At 39.4% G+C, this 19,772-nt stretch overlaps 1 protein-coding gene across 1 annotated transcript in view; it reads left to right on the top strand.

Moving 5' to 3' along the window:
• Dnah6 (dynein axonemal heavy chain 6) overlaps positions 1-19,772 on the top strand; it is a 164,161-nt gene that overhangs the window by 67,487 nt on the left and 76,902 nt on the right. Inside the window, exons 30-38 of the mRNA XM_048353555.1 lie at positions 649-816; positions 2,466-2,614; positions 3,860-3,967; positions 7,147-7,702; positions 8,899-9,021; positions 13,916-14,098; positions 14,897-15,040; positions 18,190-18,411; positions 19,484-19,631. Coding sequence (XP_048209512.1) covers positions 649-816; positions 2,466-2,614; positions 3,860-3,967; positions 7,147-7,702; positions 8,899-9,021; positions 13,916-14,098; positions 14,897-15,040; positions 18,190-18,411; positions 19,484-19,631 — 1,801 coding nt within the window. The remainder of the gene's footprint in view (positions 1-648; positions 817-2,465; positions 2,615-3,859; positions 3,968-7,146; positions 7,703-8,898; positions 9,022-13,915; positions 14,099-14,896; positions 15,041-18,189; positions 18,412-19,483; positions 19,632-19,772) is intronic.

Here is a 19,772-nt window from a genome sequence, read left to right as displayed (position 1 = left end):
TTTCTTCAGGGCCCAAATAGGCTGTCTGTTCACCCTGTTTACACACAGCTCCATTATAGAATCTTACACTGAAAGTCACAGTTTCCAGATCTGGCTACACACAGCAAAGCTGGAGGCTTTCCTAGTGCTCAAGAGTGAGACTGTTTCAAGTTCTGCACTTTCATGGCTAACCCAGAGCCTCACCTAAAAACAGGTGCTCAACAAGCAGTTGCTGCTGAATGCAAGTGAATGGGATGGTACCAAAGATGCTAATAGTGGGGCCTCGACCAACAAAGACTACATTGGAGTTATCTCAAGGGATACCAGAAATGGGGAGAGGAGAAGTTTCGGTGGTCATTAAATCTAAGTTAAATGAAGCATCTCAGTAAAAGATGTTGAAGCCTAGAAGATTTCAAGACTGTGCCAGGAAGAGACAAATTGGGCCAGGCAGAGGCAAGGGGGAAGAGGGCTGGAAACATTAAGCCCAGCAGATATTGGTAGTAAATAGAATATAATCAAGAGAGAAATCTCTCTCTTTTCCAACAACAGGAGGCAAGTGTCTTTGCTTAAATGCTCCTTCCCCAAGTCTTATATTCGAGTAATAATTACATTGAAGAATTTATGTATATCCAGAGAAGTGTTCCCTTATACTTCTTTCTCTTTAAACAGCTCTTCAGATTCATGTTTGAGGGGCGGGAAATAAAGCTGATCATGACTTGTGCAGCCTTTATCACAATGAATCCTGGATATGCAGGCAGAACCGAATTGCCAGATAATTTGAAAGCCCTGTTTAGACCATTTGCGATGATGGTGCCAAATTATGCTTTAATTGCAGAGGTAAGCTTTATTAAAATGCCAGGCTGAAAGCACAACTTCTTTGACTTACCATTTATTTCTCTCGAGGTGGAAGGTTTTCTTCATGAATTTACCCTCAGAGTGATTATGCATTGTCTGCTTTTCAGTGTAGGCATGATTGTTAACATACAGAATGTTTTACTGAACATTTGCCTATTTTTTTTAGTGTTTTATATACATAATGTTCCAAGTGAGATCTAGGACATACTAGATATATTGATTCATTGAAATAAATCAATGAGTTTAGTTAATGAGTTAAATGATGGGTTGTCATTCATCTCTAGGAGTTAAGATGTCCAAATTAGTGCTAAAATACTGTGTTCGTCTCACTTCTCTTTGCACATAGTTTTTATTAGAGTCAAAAATGTTGGATAAAAATTATGTTTATTACTATGATTATTAGGGTGTGGGTTGATTTGCAAGTCTGTAACAACTTAATCAGAAAGCAGTAACCACTAGCAGCTTCATTATTTATGACTATGTTTCTTACTATTCCTATCAATGCATCTTTCCATTTAAGCTGTTTTTGTTTCTTAGTCCATTTATGAATAAATTTTACTTGTACTTCTCAAGGTACTTTCTACTGATGTAGAGTTTATATACAATAAAGTACACAGCTTTGTAAGTTCTTAAACACATACTTGTCTGGCTGACCCCCAACACCTTTGCACTCCAAAAGATCCACTGAATTGCTTTTTTTTTTTTTGTCAGTCCTGGGGCTTGGACTCAGGGCCTGAGCACTGTCCCTGGCTTCTTTTTTGCTCAAGGCTAGCACTCTGCCACTTGAGCCACAGTGCCCACTTCTGGTTTTTTCTGTGTATATGGTGCTGAGGAATCGAACCCAGGGCTTTATGGGTGCTAGGCGAGCACTCCACCACTAAGCCACATTCCCAGCCCCTGCCCCTTTTTTTTTGCCAGTCCTGGGCCTTGGACTCAGGGCCTGAGCACTGTCCTTGGATTCTTTGCTCAAGGCTAGTGCTCTACCACTTGAGCCACAGCGCCACTTCTGGCTTTTTCTATATATGTGGTGCTGAGGAATCAAACCCAGGGCTTCATGCATGCTAGGCAAGCACTCTACCACTAGGCCACATTCCCAGCCCCTGAATTGCTTTTTTCTTCTGTTCTTTCTTTCTTTTTCCAGGACTGCAGCTGGACCTGCAGTTCTCATGCTCTCACTTGGTTTCTCTTGGTCAAGGCCAGTGCTCTACCACTTGAGCCACACCTCCACTTCCAGCTACACCGCCAGTCCTTTTCTTTTTTGCTCTGCTTATTTTTGAGATAAGGTCTCACTTTTTTCTCAAGCCAGCTGGAACTGCAGCTCTCCTATTTTATACTTCTACCTGTAACTGGGATGACAGACACCTAACACCATGAGGGGCTTTCTTCTGTAGAGATGGGGTCTAATAACTTATTTTGCTCAAGCTAACCTGGAACCATGATCCTCTTGATCGCCACCTTCCAAGGAGCTAGGATAACAGGTTTGAGCCACCACACATGGTGTTACATCTCTGGTGATAGAATGACATGGAAAGGTAAGATGCGCAGAGTCGATTCTGCATACGTTGGTGTTATGCCAATAATCGGTCAGCAATACAATATAAGAAGCTCTGTGTCCTGTTGTTCTATTCTAGGTAATTCTATATTCTGAAGGATTTGAATCGAGTAAAGTATTAGCACGAAAGATGACTCAGATGTACAAGCTCTGCAGTGAACAGCTGTCTCAGCAGGATCATTATGACTTTGGCATGAGAGCTGTAAAGTCTGTACTGGTCATGGCTGGGTAAGAAACAAAAGGGGTCCACAGTGATATTCCCAAACATGTAATTACAGGCATTCAATGCAGCCGACGCGCTTCGAACAATGCTTGATTCATGGTTAGTGATGAAGGAAGTGGCTGATGGATGTTAGCTCTTGCCAACATTCATCCTTTGACATCCTCATGACACTCTTCCTATGGCATTCCTCCCTGGGAGCCCGGTCAGGGTTGCCCTCAGCCTGAACCTGAACCTAAGCAGGCTTCAGCTCATTCATTTCCCCGCAACTGCCTCACCTACAGTGGGTTTTAGGATACCAAAGTCTGCTCCATTATCAGACAGTCTGAGATGCATGCACAATAAAGTGGGTTACATCATTGCCTAAGAGAAGCCTGGAGACTTCAAAGAAACCTCACCATTCCATACTCAAGTCAGGCTTATGTCAGAGAATCCATCTCCGTCTTCAGTGTGGGCCAAGCCTGAGCTGCTGTCTAGTTTCTAGCAGCGCATGAATCTCCCCTCCTTTCAGGCATCTACTTCTCTATAACCACTTGGAATCCCCAATTTACCCCGAGTCTCTGAGGAAATGTCTTCTTTCCAATCCTTCCTTCCAAGCCATGACTCACTCACCAGTGACTTGACACATTCAGGGCTCCTGCTTTACACAAATCTCCTCCTCTCTCTCTTCATTCTGTTCTCCATTAACTTCCAAGATTTGGCACTTCTTCCTTCTGCAGTATTGCTATTTATGGACTAATGAATTAAAAAGTTTGGATGCCTTTGCTCCTAATAGGACTGCAGCCAAATAGACAGAGAGTGCACTGATGTGTACAGTGTGGCCAAGACAACCTTAGGGCTGTGCCCAGCTTTGCAGGGAGCACAGTAGAGGGTACAGTGGCTTCCCAGAAAAGGGAGTAACTGGGCTGGGTTTTGAAAGGTAAATAAGAGTTGTCAAAAGAGCAAGGCAGTGCATTCTAGGCAGAAAAGTAACAAGATTAGAGCTATAACCATGTACTCAGGGAACTGAGGTTAGATGAAGTCTGCATTTGGGGGAGAGAGGTTGGAAAGCTATAATTGGCACCTTCCTCAGGACTATCTAGCCAGTTCACAATCTGTGCCTGTGTTATCATGGAGACCCACACTGGGCACACAAAGGAAAACAAGTGTCTGCTTCTAGTCAGAAACTCAAGCGGAATTCCTGACCCGTGGTTTTGTAAATCATTCAATTTTATGTTCTTGCAATAGTATTTGAAATATTCCTTTGAATTTAGATCTTTAAAAAGAGAGAACCCAGACCTAAGCGAAGACGTGGTACTGATAAGAGCTTTGCGAGACTCCAACTTGCCAAAATTTCTAACAGATGATGCTCTTCTGTTCAGGTAAGTTTCTGTGTGTTACAGAACATAGCATCACAATCACCTAGAGTTAAAGGGTGCTCTTCTGTCATTTTCCTTCTAACAAGCTGATACATTGCTCATGTTCCTGGAGTTTCCTATTACAGTTTAAGAACTGTCTAGTTTAGAATAAAGACAATGAACTTTCACCATTATTCTAATCACTTTTTTAAAATATTAATCACAAGACTGTGTGATATGCAAATTAACATTGGAGTACAGGTGTCGAGTCTTAAAAAAATGCTCATCTGGGGAAAAAAACAGTCTGGGAGCTTCACATAAATGTTATTGGTTTTATCTACTTCATTATTATCTAATTTTGTTTCTCCAAGTCATATGTGCACATAGTATTAAAAAATGAAATAATTTCACAAATGAATCTCACGGCAAACAATTATTTTCCCTTCACCCACCCGCACTTCCCAAAGACAACCATTTTGCAGCTCTCATTTTATTTTGCTGTTCCCATCCATGCTTCATAGTGCCATGCATCTGCCATTCCTCTGTGTGGGTGTGGGTGTGTGCACATGTGTGCCACGGGCACACACATGTGCCAGTAATTGGAACTTAAACGCGGGGCTTTTGCTCTACTACTTGAGCCACAACTGTAGTCAAGCATTTCACTGTTTCATTGAAGGGGAAGTCGCTTTACTTTTCTGTCTGGGATGCTTTCCAACCACAATTGTTTAGGTCTCAGTCTCCTGAGTAGCTGTGATTAAAGGTGTGACCCACCAATGCCTGCTTTGCTATTTCTTGATTTTTCAGCTTTAGATATTGAATACTAAAGGGAAATGAGAATATGGAATTCACTTTTTCCATTCTACCTGTTCTCGCAGAATAGATATATTTCAATGCAACTGGAGTGAAATATCCAATTTTTTTTAGTATTGCAACTATATAAATATTACTCGCTACAGAACCATGTTTTATTACCTTACTTTACATATATTCACATTTTTAACCTCAACATTTTTATTAATTGTACAAAGAAGGCTTATTGTGGTGTTTCTAGCATGCATATAATGTACTTTGATAACTTCACTCTCTGTTACACTTTTTAATCCCTATCCCCACTTTTAATTTCTTTTCTTTTCTTTTCTTTTCTTTTTTACCAGTACCAGGGCTAAACTCACAACCCCATGCTCACTCCACTTTTTTGCTCAAGGCTAGAGCCCTGCTGCATACACTACACCTCTAGTCCCAGTATTTTGCTGGTAATTGGAGATGGAGTCTCAAAGACTTTTATTCCCAGGGTGGCTTTGAACCTTCATACTCTAGGATTGACCTCCAAGTCTCAGTCTCCTGAGCAGCTAGGGTTCCACTGGCACCTAGCTTTTAAAATAATTTCAATAAGTTTTATTTTTCGGTTTTCATGCCTACATATATAATATATAAGATATATAAAGCGCTTTGAACATAACATCCACTCAATAGTTTTCTTTCTTCCAGAATGTCAATGTATCTTGTTACAGCTTGATATTTCTAGAAGAGATTCTTAGAAACAACTTTTCCGGGTCACAGGGTTTCCATATTTTTAATTTAAATAGACTCTATCAAGTTGTCCTCTGAATACATAAAGTATTTTACCCTCTTACATTTATATAAATGATTTATGAAAATACCTGTTTCTCATTAAGTTTTTTAAAGAGAAGCCAAATACAGAAGCCTATTTTAATAGACATTTCTTTAAGCATTAATGTCGGTGAGCTTCATTTCCTGTGTTGATTGGCTATTTGTGTTTATTATTATTAGAGCATTTTTCTGCTTTGCTCTTCTACATGTGTGTTTATAGGAACTCATAGACTTAATCTGATATAATTTTTCACTTTACCAACTTTTAATTTTACCATTGTCAATTTTCTGTCTGTCTTAACGAGATCTCTCCTTACCTCAGTGTTGCCAAGTTTATCTCTTCCACTCTCATCTAGTATCCTTGTCATTTTATGTAACATCTTTACTGTGTCTCAGATGTAGTTGTATATACCTAGTGAAGTGGGAATTCATTTCTTTCTAGGATTACAGATATAAGCCATCACACCCAGCTCTTTGCACATTTCTATATAGTCTTTTATCAGATTATATCTTTTGAAAATCCTTTTCCAATATATGGATTGTGTTTTTATTCTCTTTAACAATACTCTTTTCTCTTCAAATTGTATAAACCTTTCAACATTCGTTCTCTTAATAATGGCTTTCATACAGGATTCTAGACATTTATACACAGTGAGAACAAAAGAATATATCTTAGGTGAGGAACCCAAAGGCACAATGCCTCTGTGCCTCTGATCATATAGAATAATATTTATACAAATGAATTCCAATAATAATAATTTTTTCACAGAGTTGGGTTTTTTTTGGGGGGGTGGTGTTTGGGTTTTTTTTTTAATGTGCCACTGCTGGGTCTTGAACTCAGAATGTGGGCACTGTCTCTGAGCTGTTGTGCTCAAGGCTAGCACTTTACCACTTGAGCCACAGCTCCACTTGCAGCTTTTTGGTGGTTAATTGGAGATAATAGTCTCGTAGACTTTACTGATCAAGCTGGTTTCAACCCTCAGGCCTCAGATCTCAGACTCCTGAGTAGCAGACATGAGCCACTGCCAAGTTGAATTTATTTTATTTATTTATTCATTTATAAAGAAAAGGCCAGAGGTGGCACTGCAGCTCAAGTGGCAGAGTGCTAGCCTTGAGCAAAAAGAAACCAGGAACAGTGCTCAGGCCCTGAGTCCAAGGCCCAGGACTGGCAAAAAATAAACATCTCCTGAAAACTTCCAATTAGGACAGTCCATTTTGCCCTTCCTCCCTTTCTGAACCCATACCAATTTTCTATTTCAATTTCCCTCTTGTTTTTCTAGGGGCCCACATATTTTAGATTCAATTATAAAAATAAGGTGATACATTCATCACTATAACAACATACATAGGCAATACATAATCATAAGACATACCACTTGTCCCCAAGATACCCTTCTATTATACCTAAGGATACTGATCCACTGTATAGAAAACAAAATCCTACAATATACTAGAAAAAAATGACAGTATGGTAAAGCATGTTAGAACAGTCTGTTACTGTGTATGATCAGAAGAATCAATGAATTGTAACAAATCGGGAAAAATAGCCATGCCCAATGGTTCATAATTGATATTTACTTTTGTTTTGCCAGTGGAATCATATCTGATCTCTTCCCTGGAGTCCAAATTCCAGAACATGATTATGGTATTTTACAGTCAACAATTGTGGATGTCATGAATGAACAAAACCTTCAGCCTGAGATGTGTATGGTTAAAAAAGTGATACAGTTCTATGAGACTATGCTTGTGAGGCATGGTGTTATGTTAGTTGGGCCAACAGGAGGTGGTAAGACCACAGTTTACCAAGTCCTGGCAGAAACCTTAGGGAATTTACAGAAACTTGGGCTAAGCAATCCCTTTTATCAAGCAGTGAAAACTTACGTTCTTAATCCTAAATCAATCACGATGGGTGAATTATATGGTGAAGTAAATAACATAACCTTGGAATGGAAAGATGGTTTGATGGCCTTAAGTGTGAGAGCAGCTGTAAATGATACTTCAGAAGACCACAAATGGATCATAAGTGATGGACCAGTGGATGCTCTTTGGATTGAAAATATGAATACAGTATTAGATGATAACAAGATGCTTTGCCTGGCTAACAGTGAAAGAATTAAGCTCACACCTCAAATCCACATGCTGTTTGAGGTAAATGTATGACTCATTGAAGTGAAACCATTCATCAAGTTGGCATGCTATCATTAGCTTTTTTTTCTTACACTGATATGTCATTTATCAATGTGATAGTGTTTAGTTCATTTAATAAGTATTTATTAGATTATTCTTTTATAATAGATTATAAATCCTGACCAAACATCAAAAATGATCCTATGGCTGTATGAACAGGAAGTTAATTTCAGCATCTATTTTTTTTTTTTTTTTTTGGTCTGTCATGAGGCTTGAACTCGGCCTGGGCACTGTCCCTGAGCTCTTTTGCTCAAGGTTAGTCCTCTACCACTTTGCACCACAGCTCCACTTTCAGTTTTCCGGTATATAAATGGAGATAAGAATCTCATGGTCTTTCCTACTCCAGCTGGCTTCAACCATGGTGCTCAGATCTCAGCCTCTTGAGGAGCTAGGATTATAGGTGGGAGCCCAGCTAGCATTACTTTCTTTTGAAGGCAAATATCTATACAACCTTCATAGTTTAAATTAGAGGCTTAGGCACTGTCCCTTAGCTTTTTCACTCCAGGCTGATTCTTTACCACTTCAGCCACAACTCCACTTCTGGCTTTTTGCTTGTAAATTGACGATAAGAGTCTCATGGTCAGCCTTTCCTGCCTGGGCTATCTTCAAACTGCTCAGCCTCCTAAGTAGCTAGGTTTACAGAAATGAGCAACCAGCACCCTGATTAAATTATTTCTAAGTTAAAAAAAAACTTATATAAATGAATTATCTCACTGTGGTATAAATATTTGATGAAGGATTGAAAGAAAATTGTGAATCAGATACAGGTAGGAAACATGATGCAAGATACCGCCTGGGTGTTGTTCATTTCTCAAATATTCATTGAATGTGTACAATGTGCTAGATATTAAGCTAAGTCCTAGAATACAAGAATGAAGATGAGGACTAAAGTAAAGAGAAACAAATAAAAGCAGAAATGCCTATTTCTATCCATAGGGATTGACAATATCCTCCTATATTGTGGGATTTTTTTCACCCTACATTTCACTTAACTTTCTTCTTCCATTTCTAATTCGTTTTTGCTCTCCCTCTCTCCTCCACATAAAGCCCATCAGTGTTCATTTAAAAAGACATGAATCGTTAACATTGACATTGGAGGAATAAGGAAGCAGTGTATTAGCTATTTCCGGTTCCACTTTTTTTTTTTTCAATATTAGGTACAAGATCTAAAGGTAGCCTCTCCTGCAACAGTCAGTCGATGCGGAATGGTGTTTGTGGATCCTGAAGAACTGAAATGGATGCCTTATGTGAAAACATGGATGAAAGGTATTTCTAACAAAGTAAGTACAACTACATATTTCCCCCATATCTCCATCTGTTTGGCTTCACACTGCCCTACAGTGCACAAATAGCAGTAAGGTAAGGAAAGTATCATTGTGCTTGATTGAGGGAACGCCATCTATCCCCTCAAGGATTCTTGGATTCTCCAGGAATGTTTATATAACCCTTGAGTCCACCCTTATCATGTAGTACCTCACCTTGTCAGCCTGCCTAGTCTCTCTGCTACCTGCCAGCCTCTGCCTGGCTTTGCTTCTTCCTAAAGACACAGCTGGAAAAGACCCAGGCACTGGGAAGACTTGCAGGAGGCTTGGGGGTATTAAAAGGAAATTATAATGAAAAGAATATTGAAATCTATACATAGATTGCTTTTTAGATTTTAGGGGTCCTGTGTGTAGGCTTTTCTTACAGCCATGACAAAATAACTCAAAAAGGAGGAAAGACTTATTTGGGGTCACAACTAGAAAGGTTTCAACCCATTGTGCCCAGAGGCCATGGCAGAGCAGAGCAGTTCACAGCCTGGCTGACTGGAAGTGGGAAGGGATGCCTGCATTAATGAGTTTCCTCATTTTTCCCCTTTTATTCCTTCCCTGTCCCCAGCCTATGGAATGGTGCAGGTCCTTATTCAGGGCCGGTCCTCTTCACACAGTTAATCCTCTTTAGAAATGTTGACAATCAAGGTTTACCATCATGGCCTCTAATGCGCCTGAGGGCCATAAAGAAAAGAAAGTTTTACTTCTCGCCCTAATTGCAGATGTAAAACCTAAGATACATTCTAATCTTAAAGGCAGGACTCCACCCAAAATGAAGGGAAGCTTCTGCATTCTTTTGTTTTTGTTTTTGTTTGGGGGGGGGGGCGGTGTTTATTGTTTTTTTACCAGTCCTGGGGCTTGGACTCCAGGCCTGAGCACTGTCCCTGGCTTCTTTTTGCTCAAGGCTAGCACTCTGCCACTTGAGCCACAGCGCCACTTCCGGCTTTTTCTATATATGTGGTGCTGGGGAATCAAACCCAAGGTTTCATGTATGGGAGGCAAACACTCTACCACTAGGCCATATTCCCAGCTGCATTCTTTTCTTTTAAATAATTTTATTATTATTAAGGTGTTGTTGGGGGGTTACCATTTCATAAGTCTGGTAATGTGTATGTTTCTTCCCACCCCACCCCCTTCTTTTCCAGAACAACTCAGCTTGTAGTAGCCTCTGGACTTTCTCTAGGCTAAACACAAGTTTCACTTATTCTCATATTGACAAGTAGTCTTTCAATGTGTTTCCCCCACCATTTCATACCCCACTCCTCCTTCATTCATAGATGTCAATATTTTAAGAATAGTATGTGTTTGTTTCGTATTACCTTATTAAGGAAGCAGTTTTCAGAATGGAGAGCTTTCATCATGCACAGCCTTAATATTTTAAACATTCTTGACATTTTTTAAGGAGCAGACTTTATTATATTTGGAAAGGCTTTAGGTTTACAGGAAAATTTTTATTACAAAGATCAGAGACTACCCATGTACTCCCTCTCCCAAACAGTTTCCCCTTATTTTTAATATCTCACATGAATATAGTACCTTTATTAAACTTGGTGAACCACTACCGGTACAATGTTTTTTATTAACCAAAGTACATGCTTTCCAGTAGGACCCACTTTTTATCTTGTACAAATCATGGGATTTTTTTTTAATTTCATAATGGCATGTATCCACTATTACAGTATCACACCTTAAAACTCTTAACCTGGCAGTCCTTCTTTCTAGCTCTCAGTCCCTAGCAATCACCCATCTTGTCACTGTCCCTATAGTTCTACCATTTCCTGAATGCCATACTGGGATCAGCACAAAACCTTTGTGGATTGGTTTTATTTAAAAAAAAAACAAAAAACTTACTGACATGCATACAAGGCACTTAGTGTCTTCCTGTGACTTCATAGCTCATTTCTTTTCAGCACTGAATAATATTCCATTGTTTGCTTGTCCATTCACCTACTGAAAGACATCTTAAGTGCTCCAGATTTGGGCAAATGTGAGTAAAACTGTATAGGCACTGTCATGCAACTTTTTATACAAATATTTTCTAGCTCATTTGAGCAGAGACCAAAGACTGTGGCTAATGGGTCAGATGGTACCTGTTTACATCAGTAAGAAATTGTCAGATTGTCTTCCAAAGTGACTACACCATTTTGCATTCCCACCAACAGGCAAGAAGATTGCTGCTGTTCCAATCCTTGCCAGCATTTGGCATTGCCAGTGCTTTGTGTCTTATATATCCTAACAGGCATGTAGCAGTGTCCTGTTTTCATTTATGATTTCCGTAATCATAGATGATTCATATATACTTCTTTGCCATCTGTATGTCATCTAATAAGGTATCTGTTAGGGAAGGTCTTTGATAATTTTTAACTGGGTTGTTTGGTTTTCTTAATTTAATCATATTGTCAGAGTGATTACAGAGGGGTTACAATTACATATGTAAGGTAATAAATACATTTCTTGTCAAACTTGTTGCCTCCTCCCTCATTTTCTCCCACCTTCCCTTCTCCCCAATCCCCCGTACCCTGAGTTGTACAATTAATTTTCAACGTACTGTCTTGTGAGTATGACTGTTACATTGGCTTGCCTTTTATCCTTTTGATGTTCCCTTTCCCTTCCCTAATTCAGATAAATGTATATATGATACCCAGGGTTGTTTCTTTTTTTTTTTTTCAAATTTTTATTATCAAACTGATGTACAGAGAGGTTACAGTTTCATACGTTAGGCATTGGATACATACTTGTACTATTTGTTACCTTGTCCCTCGTACCCCCCCACCCTCCTCCCCCTTTCCCTTTCCCCCCATGAGGTGTTCAGTTCACTTACACCAAACAGTTTTCCAAGTATTGCTTTTGTAGTTGTTTTTCTTTTTTTACCCTGTGTCTCTCAATTTTGGTCCAGGGTTGTTTCTTAGTGTTGAGTGTTGAGAGTACTTTTGCGTGTGTGTGCCGGTCCTAGGGCTTGAGCTCAAGGCCAAGCACTGTCCAGGCTCAAGGCTGATGCTCTACTACTTGACCCACAACTCTGCTTCTGGGCCTTTGGTATTTAATTGAAGATAAGAATCTCATGGACTTTCCTACCCTGTACTGGCTTTGAACTGAGATCCTCAGATGTCATCTTCCTAAGTAGCTAGGATTACAGATATAAGCCATCACACCCAGCTCTTTGCACATTTCTATATAGTCTTTTATCAGATTATATCTTTTGAAAATCCTTTTCCAATATATTCTCTTTAACAATACTCTTTAACAATACTCTCTTTATTCTCTTTAACAATACTCTTTTCTCTTCAAATTGTATAAACCTTTCAACACTCGTTCTCTTAATAATGGCTTTCATAGGGCTGGGGATATAGCCTAGTGGCAAGAGTGCCTGCCTCGGATACACGAGGCTCTAGGTTCGATTCCCCAGCACCACATATACAGAAAACGGCCAGAAGCGGCACTGTGGCTCAAGTGGCAGAGTGCTAGCCTTGAGCGGGAAGAAGCCAGGGACAGTGCTCAGGCCCTGAGTCCAAGGCCCAGGACTGGCCAAAAAATAAAAAATAAAAAAAAATAATGGCTTTCATACAGGATTCTAGACATTTATACACAGTGAGAACAAAAGAATATATCTTAGGTGAGGAACCCAAAGGCACAATGCCTCTGTGCCTCTGATCATATAGAATAATATTTATCAAAATGAATTCCAATAATAATAATTTTTTCACAGAGTTTTTTTTTTTGGGGGGGGGGGGTGTTTGGTGTTTTTTTTTTTTTTTTTTTTTTTTTTTTTGCCAGTCCTGGGCCTTGAGCTCAGGGCCTGAGCACTGTCCCTGGCTTCTCTTTGCTCAAGAATAGCACTCTACCACTTGAGCCACAGCGCCACTTCTGGCCATTTTCTGTGTATGTGGTGCTGGGGAATTGAACCCAGGGCCTCATGTATACGAGGCAAGCACTCTCGCCACTAGGCCATATTCCCAGCCCCAGGGTTGTTTTTTTTTTTAATGTGCCACTGCTGGGACTTGAACTCAGAATGTGGGCTCTGTCTCTGAGCTGTTGTGCTCAAGGCTAGCACTTTACCACTTGAGCCACAGCTCTACTTGCAGCTTTTTGGTGGTTAATTGGAGATAATAGTCTCGTAGACTTTACTGATCAAGCTGGTTTCAACCCTCAGGCCTCAGATCTCAGACTCCTGAGTAGCAGACATGAGCCACTGCCAAGTTGAATTTATTTTATTTATTTATTCATTTATTTTTTGCCAGTCCTGGGCCTTGGACTCAGGGCCTGAGCACTGTTCCTGGCTTCTTTTTGCTCAAGGCTAGCACTCTGCCACTTGAGCTGCAGTGCCACCTCTGGCCTTTTCTTTATATGTGGTGCTGAGGAATCGAACCCAAGGCTTCATGCATACGAGGCAAGCACTCTTGCCACTAGGCCATATTCCCAGCCCCTTGAATTTATTTTTAAATCTTTGGAAATTACTTCTACTTTACAGAATTGTTGAAATGCTTTCTTCTGTGTTCCTTTGTCATTATTCTTAAATACAAAAAATTATCCATGCAAAAGATTGTCAGAAGTGTGTGAATCATGCATTTGTAGCTTAAGAACTAATTTTAAAGTGAACACTTCTGTACTCATTTCCAAACCAAGAGGTAGAACATGCTCAACACCATTTTGCCTCCATATGTCCCTTCCTGGCCACGCATAGATGGTTGCCTTAACGTTTGCTTCCTATTTTATGAGGCTTATATCTTTAAACCAAGTGATTTAAGCCTCACAAAATACATGATTACTGAGTACTTTGAAATGTACAGACTTTAACCAGTGCCTTTCTAGATTAATTTATATATTTAATCTGCTCACTTAAAAATATTGTGTGTTCCATTTTCAGTTGAATGAGGAAACTCAAGAATACTTACTGAACCTTTTCCAACGTTATGTGGAAGATGGGTTACATTTTGTCAATAAAAAGTGCACCCAGGCCATCCCACAAGTGGACATCAGCAAAGTTACAACGCTCTGCTGCCTGTTGGAGTCTCTGTTGTTTGGCAAAGATGGATGTAACTTGGCAATGGTATGAAGGTTTTGTTTACTGCTGTGAAGCAAGGAAAATGGAATTATGTATAGATTTCCTTGTAATTAAGTAATTCCAACTTGTCATTTGTTTTAAAATCAATTTTTCAGGAGACTAATGTCTGTGATTAGATTATTCCTCCATTCGATGTTCAATTCCCTTGTAGTCTACAGCACATTCTTTTTGTTTTCTTTTTTGTTATTGTTTTCTTTTTTTTGGTGCCAGTCCTGGGGATTGGAGTCAGGGTCTGAGCCCTGTCCCTGGCTTCTTTTTGCTCAAGGCTAACTACCCCTTGAGCCACAGCACCACTTCCAGCTTTTTCTGTTTATGTGGTGCTGAGGAATGGAACCCCGGTCTTCATGAATGCAGGGCAAGCACTCTACCACTAAGCCACTACCGTTCCCAGCTCGCTACAGCACATTCTTAATACAACATATTCAGTTTGCCTAAATGCTTTTATGCAGGCCTAAAGAAATTCTAATGGACAGCTGAAAGATAACCTTGGCAGTATTTCTTACATATAGCTTTCCCTAGATATTTTTTATCCGTATTCTATTATGCAGATAAGAAATCATCCCTCTTTGAACCATTGATAAACAATACACATGCCCACTTAACAGTGTGAATTTAAATAAAGGAAAATGTCTTTAGACATCACAATTTAGAATTATGCTTCTCCTTGTATATTAAATATTAGCATTGTCTTTATTTTTCAGGAGCAAATGAAACAACTCTTTAATGTGTCAAATTTTCATATTCTGTTATTTATGGTCATTAACATTGTCTTTATCCTTTCAGGAGCAAATGAAACTGAACTCTTTGATATGTCAGACTTTTGTATTCTGTTATTTATGGTCTTTGGGTGGAAACTTAACTGAAAACTATTCAGATTCTTTTGATACATTTATTAGAACACAATTTGAAGATAATCCTGATGCCAGGGTAAGAACCAACTGCGTTTAACATTATAATATGAATCATTAGAATTAAAGTTTAAGGTGAAGATTTTTAAAACGTTGATTCTACAAAAGTAATTGGAAGGTTTTTTAATTAGTCATTTATAACATTTATTTTATTTTTCATAATTTAGGAGTCATCCAGCCATATGAAAAAATAAGGTGCAGTCTCCAAAGCTCTCTAGAACAGATGAACGTTGAATTATAATTAATAACTATCTTTGCAGTATGATTGGTTTAGCAATTCTGAAACTTTTTTTTCTAGTCCCTAACTTGATAGAGTTTATTTACATTGCAACGAGGGAGTCAGGAAGAAACTAAAAGATATTCAGTACATTGGGTGGTGGCGATATATGTCGCAGAGAAAAATAAGGCCAAGTAACAATGAGAAGGAATGCCACAGTGTTGTAGGGAGCTTGGTTATTTATGATGGGTCTCCTTCAAGGTGATGTTCATAAACACATATTTTTATAGAACACTGAAGAAAGTCAAGGAATTTCAAATTATTTAGGGAACAAGAATTCTAGTTTACCTATTGTCGACATTACATTTAAAGCCCTAGGTGAATTTCCTTTGGCGTAGGCCACGTGGCTACTGTATATGTTCTTGGTACACTGTGTATTGTATATATGTCTACCTGACCTAGGGAAAGGAAAGAAAAACAGGGTGTAAGATATCACAAGAAATGTACACACTGCCCTACTATGTAACTGTACCCTTTTTGCACAACACCTTGTAAAAACAATTGTTTAATTAAAAAATAAATTATAAAAAATTAAAAAAAGAATTCTAGTTTAAAAAATAAATAAAAGAATTCCAGTTAGAAGAAAAGGAGAGTATGAAAAGCATTGCTCAATAACACACTTGGCAGTTTTGAGGAGCAGCAAGGATGTTGAGATCAGAATGGAAAGAGTGCATGAGCGCGCAGGAAAGACGTGAGGTTCGAGACCTTATAGTTCACTGCAAGCTTTTTTTTTTTGCCAGTCCTGGGCCTTGGACTCAGGGCCTGAACACTGTCCCTGGCTTCTTCTTGCTCAAGGCTAGCACTCTGCCACTTGAGCCTTAGCGCCACTTCTGGCTGTTTTCTGTATATGTGGTGCTGGGGAATCAAACCCAGGGCCTCATGTATACAAGGCAAGCGCTCTTGCCACTAGGCTATATCCCCAGCCCCCTCACTGCAAGCTTTGAAGAGCTTTTCATTCAGCTTTTCTTCTTAGGTCAGGGTGTCCATTGCTGCACAGTGACCAGAACCAGAGGATATTTGTCAGAGCAGGACAAGCTTCTGTTCCGGAAGTAGTCATGCCATCAGAGCAGCAGCAGGAAAAATCCAGATGTGACGTTGGATTCTTTCTTTTCTGCAGATCCCAGTGAAAGGGCTGTTGAGCTTCTGTTCCTTTTATCAGTTCAGGATCTTACAGTCATGTGTTACTAGTCGTCATTTAGAAAGTGGCATAGATTTTTATTTCTCTGCTCACCTCCCTACAGATAATGAAACACTGACTTGGGTGAATTTTGTCTCCTAAGTATTTCTTTTTCAAATATGTCTTCTCTTCATCTTCACTATCTCCGGCTACTTAGGGTAGTATTACTTCTTTCCTGAGCTATTAAAATACCTGTTTATTATTTCCTAGACTTTTGTCTCATCCTGTAAAACTAATCTCTACCAATGCTTTTAAAATTAGACTGGGAATGTGGCTTAGTGGTAGAGTGCTTACCTACCTTGCATGGAGCTCTGGGTTCATTTCCTCAGTACCACATAAACAGAAAAGGCTGGAAGTGGCACTGTGGCTCAAGTGATGGAGTGCTAGCCTTGAGCAAAAGAAGCTCAGGTACAGTGCCCAGGCCCTGAGCTCAAGCCCCAGGACTGACAATTAATTAATTAATTAATTAATTACAGGTTGAAATCTATTAATTGGTCACGAAGTTAAGTGAATTTGTCACAACCAGGTTATTATTTTTTATGAAGAAGCCACAAAATACCATTATGCAACACTGTCCTATAGACCAGCACAGTAAGGCAAGGAGCAAAAGAAACAAAAGGTATAAACTTCAAAAAAGAAGAAGTAAAATCATCACTACGTGTAGGAAACAAAACTGAACATGTTGAAAATCCTTTGAAGTCTAGAAACAAATTATTAGAATTCATAAATAAGACTGGGCCTGGTGATACACACTTATAATCTCAGCACTTGGGAGGCTTGAGCAAGTTCAAGGCAACTTGGGCCACAGTCTAAGTTTCCAAGTGGGTGGATGGATGGATGGATGATGAATCTTCAGGTATTAGCTGCAGTGCTTATACCCCATATGCACTAACCAGGCCATTGCAAGTAGAGGTTGGGTCATGTAGCACTTGTTCCTAACACAATGCACAAAAGTTGGCTCAGAGTATGACCCTGAAATTTGAATTAACTTGAAAATGGCCTCAGGGTAAAGAGGTATATGCCTGTAATCCTAGCACCTGGGAGACAGAGGCAGGAAGACCAAGAGCTGGAGATCTGCCTGAGCTACATAGAGAGTAGGAGGCTAGCCTGGGCAAGCCACTAGCAAGACACTTTTTTTGCTTTATAATTCCAATATGGAAGTTTAGTTATTAATCTGTCAGACGTTTTCATTCATTGTGCTTTATGATTATGCTTAAATAATTAACCTCAGGCTGAATGCCAGTGGCTTATTCCTGTAATCCTAGCTACTTGGGAGTTCTGAGAACAGGAAGAATGTGGTTCAAGGCCAGATCAGGCAGAAAAGTTTCCCAGACCTCTTCTTAACCCATTGCATGTCTAGCATCCAACAATTATAGGAAGCCTAAAATAGGCTGATTGTAGTCTAGGCATATGCCTGAACAGGAAACAAGACCTTGTTTCAAAAATAGCCAGTGAAAAGTAGGGCTAGAGATGTGACTGAATGGTAGGAACACTTGCCTAGCAAGTAGAACACCCTGAGTTCAAATCCAAGTGCTGCAAAAAAACAAACCGAACCTCTGATATTTAATGATTTCTGTATAATGAGAAAAGAAATCCAATTCCATTTGTGTTTCTACATGAACATATCTATTCCTATAGATAGGCATGTACACATGGCTATATAGGCACATGTCAGAACTATCTGTTGAAAGTGGCGCTTTGTTTTCCACTTCAGCTGCCCAGTTCCGGTGACCTGTGGAGCATTCACGTGGACTTTGAAACCAAGCGGATGGATCCTTGGGAACGAATCATACCCGCCTTCAAATACAGTCGGGACGTTCCATTCTTTGAAATGCTTGTCCCCACAACTGACACAGTGCGCTATGGGTATTTAATGGAAAAACTACTGGCCGTTAAGCATTCCGTGTTGTTCACTGGCATCACTGGAGTGGGCAAGGTAGGAAACTATATCAAACCAGAGCTCCCATCTGCAACGGTGGGCATGGTGGACTTAGAATTGTCACAGCAGAAGTAACACATTATTGCTTAAAGGAAAATTATCTTCAATCTATACTGACCTGCCATTACCTCAAAACTCTCCATGTCCAAATAAATTCCTGGGTTAATAGTACATAAACTAGAAGACCTCATGACTAGGATTTGTATTTAGAAGTTTTATATTGTGCCCCCTTGTGTTTTGGTGGCTGTTACCACACTGGTTGAGTAAGAGTTGACCAGAGCAGTTTGTGTCCCAGAAACATTATTAGTGAAGGTTAGCCTGTCCTCTTTTGCTTATGTACTTCTACTTGACACAAGAATGACATTTCAATTCATTTGTAAAGAGTAGAAGGAAAATACTCATCGTTCCGGCTTCTTAGTTTTAAATTATCAATATTAGAAATTTAAGCCAGGCAAGGTAGGTCACACCTGTAATCCCAGCTACTTGGGGAAGAGAGATCTAGAGGATCTAGGTTCAAAGCTAGCCCATACAAAAAGCTAGTGGCACCCTATCTCAACAACCAAGCTGGGCATTATGATTCATCCCAAGTAGAGAGGCACAGGTGATAAGATTATGGTCTAGGGCAGCCCCAGGAAAAACATGAAATCCTACCAGAAAAATAACTAAAACCAAAAAGGGTCAGGAGTGTAGGTCAAATAGCGGAACAGCTACTCAGCAAGGGCATTATCCCTGAATTCAAACTTCAGATAGGGAATGAGGAGGAGAAAAGAGGAAGAGAAGGGGAAAGAATTGGAGTCTTCTTGCAACTGTCATCATCAAATTAGCTTGGACAGTGACCAATATGGATTTCAGAATGAAACTATAAAGGTTTTTCTGAGATTGGGCTGATTAGAATACCTCTTTGGTTCTAATAAATGGAATGTCCATTATGAGAAGATACTTCAATCTAGATTTAACCTTTCTCTTTATCCTGTTGCTTACTCATTGTGCTAAGTGGTAAGTACTGATATAGGTTGCTGGAAAATATGTTATTGAATGTGAAATTGATTAATGTATTTTTAATTTTAAGTCTGTTATTGCAAAAGGATTGCTAAATAGAATTCAAGAATCTGCTGGCTATGTCCCTGTTTATCTAAATTTTTCTGCTCAAACGTCATCTGTAAGGACACAAGAGATCATTGAGTCAAAACTGGAAAGAAAACGGAAAAATATTCTAGGTAAGAATGATCATTTTAGCTTGGCCCACGCAAGTTACTCATTAAGCCAATAGATTGCAAATCAAATTCCTATGCATATAATATGGCATATAAAATGAATATAGAGTATGAATATAGAAGGCAATGGGATAGTTTATTAAT

This window comes from Perognathus longimembris, chromosome 8 (genome assembly GCF_023159225.1).
Source record: "Perognathus longimembris pacificus isolate PPM17 chromosome 8, ASM2315922v1, whole genome shotgun sequence".
In the NCBI taxonomy this organism is placed as follows: domain Eukaryota; kingdom Metazoa; phylum Chordata; class Mammalia; order Rodentia; family Heteromyidae; genus Perognathus; species Perognathus longimembris.
The sequence above is the reverse complement of the archived record's forward strand: the minus strand, read 5'-3'. Positions and strand labels throughout refer to the sequence as shown.